Source organism: Suncus etruscus, chromosome 8, assembly GCF_024139225.1.
Source record: "Suncus etruscus isolate mSunEtr1 chromosome 8, mSunEtr1.pri.cur, whole genome shotgun sequence".
Taxonomy (NCBI): domain Eukaryota; kingdom Metazoa; phylum Chordata; class Mammalia; order Eulipotyphla; family Soricidae; genus Suncus; species Suncus etruscus.
Genome location: NC_064855.1, coordinates 34,854,695 through 34,864,396, shown reverse-complemented (window position 1 = coordinate 34,864,396; position 9,702 = coordinate 34,854,695). Strand labels below are relative to the sequence as shown.

The window sequence follows — 9,702 nt, the reverse complement described above, 5'->3', positions numbered from 1 at the left end:
AAAAGTGATAGTAGTAAGAGATTTCAATACACCACTAGGCAGATCTACCAGGCAAAAAAACTAGTAAAGACATAAGAGCCCTAAATAAGAAATTAGAGGAAATAGGACTAACGGACCTAAACAGGGCTCTCCACCCCAAGAAAGCAGAATATACATTCTTCTTAAGTGCACATGGAACCTTCTCTAGACTAGACCATGGTTTAGGATACAAGTCTAACTTGCACAAAGTCACAAACATAAGGATTATTAGACACAACCCATCAGATGATTATGCAATAGAGATCAAGATTGATTGTAAAAAGAAATTGTGGAGAAAATTCATAGATTTTAATCTGCAGATTAAACACATGCTACTTAACAACAGCTGGATCAAAGAGGAAATCAAGGAAGAAATTAAAATATTCCTTGAGACAAATGATAATGAAGAGACAAATTGTCAAAATTTGTGGGACACAGCAAAAGCAGTAATTAGTGAAAACTCATGACAATACAGGCCTATGTCAGGAAAGAGGAAAATGACAAAATCAACAGTTTAAAAGTACATCTTAAGGAGCTGGGAAAACAACAACAAAGAAACCCAAACACAGCCAAAAGAAAAGAAATAATAATTTAAAAAAAAGGCCAGAAATAACATAGAAACAAAGAAAACAATACAAAATATCAATGAGAGCAAAATATAAAAAAATAAACAAGATAGATAAACTTCTGGCAAGATTCAGTAAAATAAAAAGGGAAAACACCCAAATAAATAGGATCACAAATGAAAGGGGAGAGATTTCAACAGAACCCAAAGGAATCCAAGACATCATGAGGGCATAATATGAACAAATGTACTCAGGTGAGAGAACTCTGAAGAGACTGACAGATTTCAGGAAAAATATCATCTTCCGAGACTGGATAAGGAGGATGTAGAATGCCTAAACAGTCCAATCACATCTGAGGAAATTGAAACAGTAATTAAGAAACTCCCCAAGAACAAAAGTCCAGGTCCAGATGGTTTCACGGGTAAATTCTATCAAACATTTCGAGAATTACAACCACTGATCCTCCGGCTCTTCCAAAATACTGAAAAGACAGGAATCCTTCCTAACTCCTTTTATGAGGTGAATATCACACTCATCCAAAAAGACAGCTAAGACACCTCCAAAGAAAAAAACTGCAGACCAATCTCACTAATAAACATAGATGCAAAAATCCTTAACAATATCTTAGCAAATCAAATCCAACTATACATCAAGAAGATTATATACTATGACCAAGTGGATTTTATACCAGTGATGCATACACAAATACAACATACGAGTGAGTAAGAAATGGCTGACTGTGGGGGACTGCCAGGTGAAGTGCTGATTGCTTCACTTGCGGAGTCTCCGCCCTGCTGTGCTTCTTCTGAAGAAACTGAGGACCTAAAGAGAACCCTGTCCTGTGCCCCTCTGTCTTTCCTGAATCCTTCAAGCTCTCCTCAAAGCCCTGGGAAGCGAACCCCCAAAAAACTACATTCTGAAGCTACCCAGCAAGCGAGTGAGTAAGAAATGGCTGACTGTGGGGACTGCTGGGTGAAGTGCAGAATGCTTCACCTGCAGAGTCTCCGCCCTGCTGTGCTTCTTCGGAGGAAACCGAGGACCTAAAGAGAACCTGGTCCTATGCTTCTCTGTCTTTTCTGAATCCTTGAAGCTCTCCTCAGAGCCCTGGGAAGCAAACCTCCCAAAAAAATGCATTCTGAAGCTACCCAGCAAGCAAGTGAGTGATTAAGAAATAGCTGACTTTAAAAGCCCAGAATTCTGCTAGAACTCAGATGCCAAAACCCATATCTGCCTGCCTACTGTGCTGTGCACCACTTTCGGCCTGATTTCATCCTGTGTGTGACTCATCTGCAGATAGCTCGCCTTCCCTGGAGCCTTCAATGGAGGTGAGTTTACAAGCCAGAAAGCGAGGAGCCAAAGGAGCACGGCTGCTCCGCTTCACTTCCTGGCTGTGCACATCATTTAGCAATGAATACTACCACAACATGTAGAAAAACCCACAATAGAAGTGTGACAATGAGGAAACAACACAGGCCAGCGCAAAACATAGAAAATGATGATGGCGACTCTGATGACTTGAACATGACCAATCAACTACTCAGTCTCTCAGATAAAGAGTTTAGAGTCGCAATATGAAAGATGTTCAAAGAACTCAAAGAAAGTATAGAAGAGAACACTAAAAATAATCAAAAGAATATGAAGATAGAAATCAGAAAACTTCAAGCTGAAATTTCAGGTCAAATAACAGGTCTTAAAAACTCAGTAGATGCATTGAAGAAAAACATGGTTGAGATTTACCACGGGTTAACAGCAGCTGAGAATAGAATTAGTACACTGGAAGATAAGATGAATAACAAATCCACACAGCAGAAGTAATTGTAAAAAAAGCTTTAAAGCAAACAATCAAACAATGAAAAAAATTACTCAATGAATGGGAACAAATAAATATAGAAGTATGATAAGCTCAACAAAAATAACTTAAGGATCATTAGAGTCCCAGAGACCCAGAAAGAAAATCTAAAGGAAGAATCAATGGTCAATAACTTCATTAAAGAGAAACTACCAGAGTTAATGAATACATGTGATCAAATCCTTCATTCCCGAAGAGTACACACTAAAAGAGACCCCAGAAAAAACACCCCAAGACACATCCTAGTCACAATGACGAATCCCACAGATAGAGACAGAATTTTGAAAGCAGCAAGATCAAAAAGAGAAATTACATTCAAGGGAACATTCTTGAGATTTACAGCAGACCTGTCACCAGAAACACTCAAGGCCAGAAGGCAGTGGTGGAACATAGTGACAAAACTCAATGAAATAAATGCTTCGATAGAATACTGCACCCAGCAAAACTCACTTTCAGGTTTGAAGGAACAATACATGGTTTAACAGACAAACAACAGCTCAGAAACTTTACAGACACAAAACCATTCTTAAAAGAAACACTGAATGGCCTACTTTAAGACAAGACTGACCAACAGACACACCAAACTTTGATATAAAGATGGCACTAACTCCCAGGACAATTCTTTCTCTCAATGTCAATGGACTAAATGCACCAGTTAAGAGACACAGAGTGGCTAAATGGATCAAAAAACTCAATCCAAACTTATGGTGCCTAAAAGAAACGCACCTGAATAGTCAGAACAAACATAGACCCAAAGTAAAAGTCTAGAGAAAAATCATCTAAGCAAACAACACACATAAAAAAGCTGGAGTGGCCATACTAATATCAGATGATGCAAACTTTATACTTAGGGAAGTTGTAAGGGACAAAGATGAAATTTTGTATTAATCAAGGGATACATACAGCAGGAAGAAATCACTCTCCTAAACATATATGCACCGAATGAGGGGCCAGAAAAATATTTAAAAAATTGTTGACAAATCTGAAAAATAATACCAATAACAACACAATAATGTGGGAGACCTCAACCGGCATTGTCAACACTTGACAGGCCAACCAGACTGAAACCCAACAAGAATATACTAGACCTGAACAGAGAAATGGAAGAAAGAGGCCTAGTAGATATATACAGGACGCTCCACCCCCAGAAGACCAGATACACATTTTTCTCTAATGTACATGGGACATTCTCCAGGATAGACTACATGCTAGCACATAAAACATACCTCCATAATATCAAGAGGATAGAAATTCTGCAGGCTGCATTCGCTGACCACAAAGCCCTGAAATTATATGTGAACTACAAAGGGACACAGAAGAAAAACTTTAATACCTGGAAGTTAAACAGCCTAATAATGAATAACCAGTGGGTCCGAGATAAAATCAAAGAGGAAATCAAAACCTTCCTAGAAACAAATGACAATGGAGACATAAACTATCAGAACCTATGGGACGCAGCAAAAGCGGTACTGAGAGGAAAATTTATAGCTTTGCAAGCACATATCAGGAAAGAAGAAAGCGCATACCTGACTAGCTTAATGACGCAGCTCAGAAAATTAGAAAGTACTCAACAAAAGGACCCAAAAATAGGGAGACAGAAGGAAAAAACAAAGCTGTGAGCAGAAATCAATGAAATGGAAGCCCGAAAATCAATCCAAAAAATCAACGAAAGCAGAAGTTTGTTCTTTGAAAAAATAAACAATATTGATAGATCACTGGCAAAACTAATAAAGAAAGAGAGAAACTTGATAACTCATATTAGGAATGAAAAAGGAGAGATAACTACTGATATGGTAGAGATCCAAAGGGTAATCAGAAACTACACTGAAAACTCTATTCCACTAAAAATGAAAACCAGGAAGAAATGGATACATTTTTGAGACTCATAATCTTCCACGGTTGAATGAAGAGGATGTAGCATATCTAAACACACCCATCACAATTGAGGAAATTAAGACAGTAATCAAATGTATGCCCAAAAACAAAAGTCCAGGCCCAGATGGATTTACTAATGAATTCTTTCAAACCTTTCAAGAGGAACTTCTACCAATCCTGGCAAGACTCTTTCATGAAATTGAAAAAACAGGAACACTTCCAAATAGCTCTTATGAAGCCAAAATCACCTTGATACCTAAACCAGACAGAGATGCTACCAAAAAAGAAAATTACAGACCAATATCGCTGATGAATACAGATGCAAAGATCCTCAACTAAATCCTGGCAAATAGGATTCAATGCCTCATTAAAAAGATCATGCACTACGAACAAGTATGTTTCATCCCAGGAATGCAAGGCTGGTTTAACATCCGTAATTCTATCAATATAATACCCAACATCAACAACAAGAAAAATAAAAACTACATGATCATATCAATAGATGCAGAGAAAGCATTTGATAAGGTCCAACACCCATTCTTGATCAAAACTCTCAGCAAGATGAGAATAAAAGGAACCTTTCTCAATATAGTTAAGGCCATCTACCACAAGCAAGAGGCAAATATTGTCCTCAATGGGGAAAAACTGAAAGCCTTTCATCTAAATTCTGGCACAAGACAAGGCTGTCCTCTCTCGCCACTCCTACTCAACAGAGCACTGGAAGTACTTGCTATAGCGATTAGGCAAGAAAAATATATCAAGGGAATCCAGATAGGAAAGGAAGAAGTCAAGCTCTCAGTGTTTGCAGATGACATGATACTCTACCTAGAAAACCCTAAAGTCTCTACCAAAAAGCTTCTAGAAACAATAGACTCATATAGGAAGGTGGCAGGCTACAAAATTAACACACAAAAATCAATGGCCTTTCTATACACCAATAGTAATAAGGAAGAAATAGACATTAAGAAAACAACCCCATTCACAGGAGTGCCACAGAAACTCAAATATCTTGGAATCAACTTGACTAAAAATGTGAAGGACCTATACAAAGATAACTATAAAACTCTGCTCCAAGAAATAAGAGAGGACACGCGGAAACGGAAATGAAAGCACATACCCTGCTCATGGATTGGCAGGATTAACATCATCAAAATGCCAATACTCCCCAAAGCATTGTACAGATTTAATGCGATTCCTCTAAAGATACCCATGACATTCTTAAAAGAAGTGGATCAGGTACTTTTGAAATTCATTTGGAACAATAAACACCCTGGAATAGCTAAAGCAATTATTGGGGAAAAGAATATGGGAGGAATTACTTTCCCCAACTTTAAACTGTACTACAAAACAATAGTTATCAAAACAGCATGGTATTGGAATAAAGTTATCAAAACAGCATGGTATTCGAATAAAAATTCCTCAGATCAGTGGAATAGGCTTGAATACTCAGAGAATGTTCCCCAGACAAACGATCACCTACTTTTTGATAAAGGAGCAAGAAATCCTAAATGAAGCAAAAAAAAGCCTCTTCAACAAGTGGTGTTGGCACAACTGGCTAGCCACTTGAAAAAAATTGAACATAGACCCCCACCTAACATCATGTACGAAGGTTAAATCCAAATGGATGAAAGATTGGTATCAGACCCAAAATCATAAGATATATAGAACAACACGTAGGTAAAACACTCCAGGACATTGAGACGAAAGGCATCTTCAAAGAGAAACCTGCACACATCACAAAAAAAAAAAAATACTGTATGATGAAAAAGAATGAACAAACCTGAGCAGTCAACCACTAATTTCCAGTTTACATAGTGAAAATTACATATGTTGTTTCATGAATAAAAATTAACTAAAACTAATGTCAGAATGACTATATCAATATATGTATTAGGAATATTTAAATATAATCTTCAATATGTTTCTGCACTGAGCAAAACCACAACAGGCTACATATTAAGTCATCAGTTCTTTGAGTCAGGGATTCTTTTTTTTTTTCTTTTGGTTTTTGGGCCACACCCGTTTGATGCTCAGGGGTTACTCATGGCTAAGTGCTCAGAAATTACCCCTGGTTTGGGGGGATCATATGGGACCGCGGGGTATCAAACCTTGTTCCTTCCTTGGGTAGCACTTGCAAGGCAGACACCTTACCTCTAGCGCCACCTTGCCGGCCCTTCATGAACCATGTATTGATAACTAGAAGAACTTATAGCATAAATATGTCATAGAAAGAAGAGGTTCTGGGAGGACATTAATTTCCTAATGTTTTTTTTTAATTTAATAAATACAGATATCAGGCACTGATTAAATAAAACCATATTTAGGATAAAAAAAGGTAGATTCTGACCAGAATGTGCTGCATGAAACCTTGACTTCAACATAAGATCTGTACAAAAAACAGGTTCTCTAACTACAGAAAACTAACTGCAACAACTGGATTTGAGAAGAACTTTTACTGAGACTTCAGAAAGACTTTGGGATAGACAACTTTGTATGTCCAAAGCCTGCAGTTGGACTTGAGGCATAATGCTTCATAGATAGGGGCTCCCTGCTTTTAGGCCAAAGGTTTTCCCTTTCTATTTATCCCATCTCTTACTGTGTCTATGCAGAAAAAAAAAACTGCAACACACACCATACTTTTTCCTTTTTTGAAGTTTTTTTTATCTTTTAAATAGGGGCTCCCATCCTTTTCAAAGAACCTTGGGACACAAATTATTTTATTTTACCACATACTTTTGCATTTTTCTATAAAAATAAGAAGAATGGAAAAAAGAAAGGCTGGAGGCCAGGGGCCAAGTGGTCTCAGATGTATTGGTGAAGAAAAAATGAGGGCAGAATGAAATCACCAAGCCAAACTCAACAACAATAGAATCAAGAGGTCTAAACTTTACCAATCTAAAGTTAAATGGGCCTGTTATACTGGCAGGCCAGGGAGACAAAGAGGTGGTACAGGATGCACTCTGAGTTCATTGGTGGAGGGAGGTCAATACTAGAGGGGAGAATGGCAATTGACTCTCTGTATATCTGAAATTCAACTATGAAGGACTTTGTAAATCACAATAGTTTCAATAAAATAAATTTTTTTAAAAGGTAGATACTGGAGTTTCTTAAAGGTCCTTACATGGGAAAATGAACTACCTATATGAAATTATTGAAATACCACCATATTGAAAACAACACGATATCTTCATTTCCTCTGACATTATTACAATGAGAAAGTCAGGGCCATTTTATAGCCTGTTTCAAAGGGCCACATTAACCTACTGCTAAACACCAGTAGACAGGGAGTTTGAGTTCTGTGCCCCAGTAGGAGAAAGGGAATCATGGTCAGACTTTGTTCCCCATTATTAAGAGCAGTTCACCTTATGCAAATTCCTCTTCAGGCTCTAGGCTCAAATCCACTCTGGGCTGGGGGAGCTCCCAGGTGTCTCCTCACACAGGGCTGAGTCTCTGGGGAAGGCAGAGCTTTGAGCCAGAAGAAGATGAGACTGTGGGGTCTTCTCCTCTGCCTTGGGACAGCTGCCCCAGGTGAGTGTCCCTGAGACCACCCAGGACTCTAGAAAAGGAGAGACTGCAGGGACTTGACAGTGACTTATTCTCTGTGTCTTCAGGTGTCCTGTCCCAGGTGCAGCTGCAGGAATCAGGCCCAGGACTGGTGATCCCCTCCAAGACACTCTCCCTCACCTGCTCTGTCTCTGGATTTTCCATCACAACCAGTGGTTACTGCTGGCACTGGATCCGCCAGCCTATAGGGAAGGGTCTACAGTGGTTGGGGCGCATATGTTATAGTGGAAACACTTACTACAGCCCATCTGTGAAGAGCCGCATCTCCATCTCCAGAGACACAAACCAGAACCAATTCTCCCTGCAGCTGAACTCTGTGACCGCTGAGGACACAGCTGTGTATTATTGTGCAAGAGACACAGTGAGAGGAAGTCAGGGCTAGCCCAGACACAAACCTGAGGAAGATAGGAGTATGGCCCTAAGAGATGGCGGGCACCAGGGGGCATTCACAGCCTATTAAGTAGAGGCAGCACCTGAAAGGACAGCAGCTGACTGACCTATGATTGCTTTACTCTGGACAACTTGGTTTTCCTCTATTAAGGCTTTCTAAGTGCTTTTATTATTGTCCCCACATTTTGATGGGGTTAGATTTTTTTACTTATTAAATTCTGTCAGAACCCTGCAAATCTCAGATATTGTTTAAAACTGGTTTTTGAACGAGGAAGATGCCATTTTGAAAAGGCCACATGGCAGGCTCTTTCAGGTTCTAAACAAAGAGAGATGCCATTTTGTAAGGACCACTGGTCTTTTACTATATTTTTTGTCCCCCAATTCACAATACAGACCAGGCATAAAGGGCCTGGGTTGAGGTGTATATGGATTGCATTTACTGTACCTCCTCTTTCTAGATCGATAGTGTAAAGAACACAACCTGTGGTAAGAATTGGGAGGCCCTATTTTTTCTTTTTTGATTTTTTTAATATATATAAAATACTTCACCAGGGCAACATTCCCATGACCAATATCCCAAGTGTCCTTCCTCCCCACCCTGTCTAGAGTACAGGCCTCTGTGGGGTGTTTTACTATATTAATTTAAGAGTCCTAGAGTTGGCATGGGGATAGTGAGGAGGCCTTTCTGGGCTCGACTAGACTCCTGCAGCCTCTAGGACCTTGCAGGTCTGAAGGTTGCAGGATGAGGGCAGACAGATTCACAGAGCAGTCAGATGAAGTTCCAGGAGTTAGCCAGCTTTAGTTCACGGTCCTAACCTAACATATCCATTTCTTCAAATGGCTTCTATGCCTTTTCCTAGCACTACTTCTCTACTCCTCTGGCTCTCTTGGCTTCTTTCTTCTTTTCAGCTGCCTTTTCTAGGCATCCTAGCTCACTAACTCCCTTTGCTCAAGCTACTGCTGCTGCTTCTTTAATGATGCTCAATTGCTGATGCATAATCTGATGCTGAATCTCTCTGTTGAATCTCACTGTTCATTCTCACTTCTGCCCATCCTCTCATACACTTCTCTAACACTCCTTCTTTTCCCCTCTCTCTATCCAGGCAGCCAGAATGGTGGGTCCAAAGCTTGGGTGTGCTGGGAGTTGCTGGGTTGCGCTAAAGCAGTCACTGGCAACTTCTCACTGGTCTCCATTTTCAAAATTGTGCAGGGGCATGATATACTGTATTAATGTACAGTATACATTAATAGTATTCCCTATAATTAAGGTATGTTTTGCATATGCAGATCATTTTTACTCCTTCACTCCCTCACCCCCATCCATCATTACCCCATATTTACCTTTTTTAACTTCAGTATTGCACAGGCCAAATGACAGACCAAAGTGGTGCACTGGATTTAACACCCCCCAACTATTTCAAAAGACATAAAAGGGACACG

General features: G+C 39.5%; 1 non-coding gene and 1 gene segment (V, D, J or C); one reads left to right on the top strand and one right to left on the bottom strand.

Moving 5' to 3' along the window:
- The first annotated feature begins 7,790 nt into the window (after window positions 1-7,790).
- LOC126015876 (Ig heavy chain V region 1B43-like) lies at window positions 7,791-8,254 on the top strand. The segment is given in 2 exon segments: window positions 7,791-7,836; window positions 7,920-8,254. Coding segments are annotated over 2 exon segments (381 nt in total).
- Window positions 8,255-8,630: 376 nt separating this feature from the next.
- On the bottom strand, window positions 8,631-8,765 carry LOC126016641 (small nucleolar RNA SNORA51). Its single transcript, XR_007498428.1, has one exon. It is a non-coding gene; the product is annotated as a small nucleolar RNA SNORA51 (small nucleolar RNA).
- Window positions 8,766-9,702: the final 937 nt, after the last annotated feature.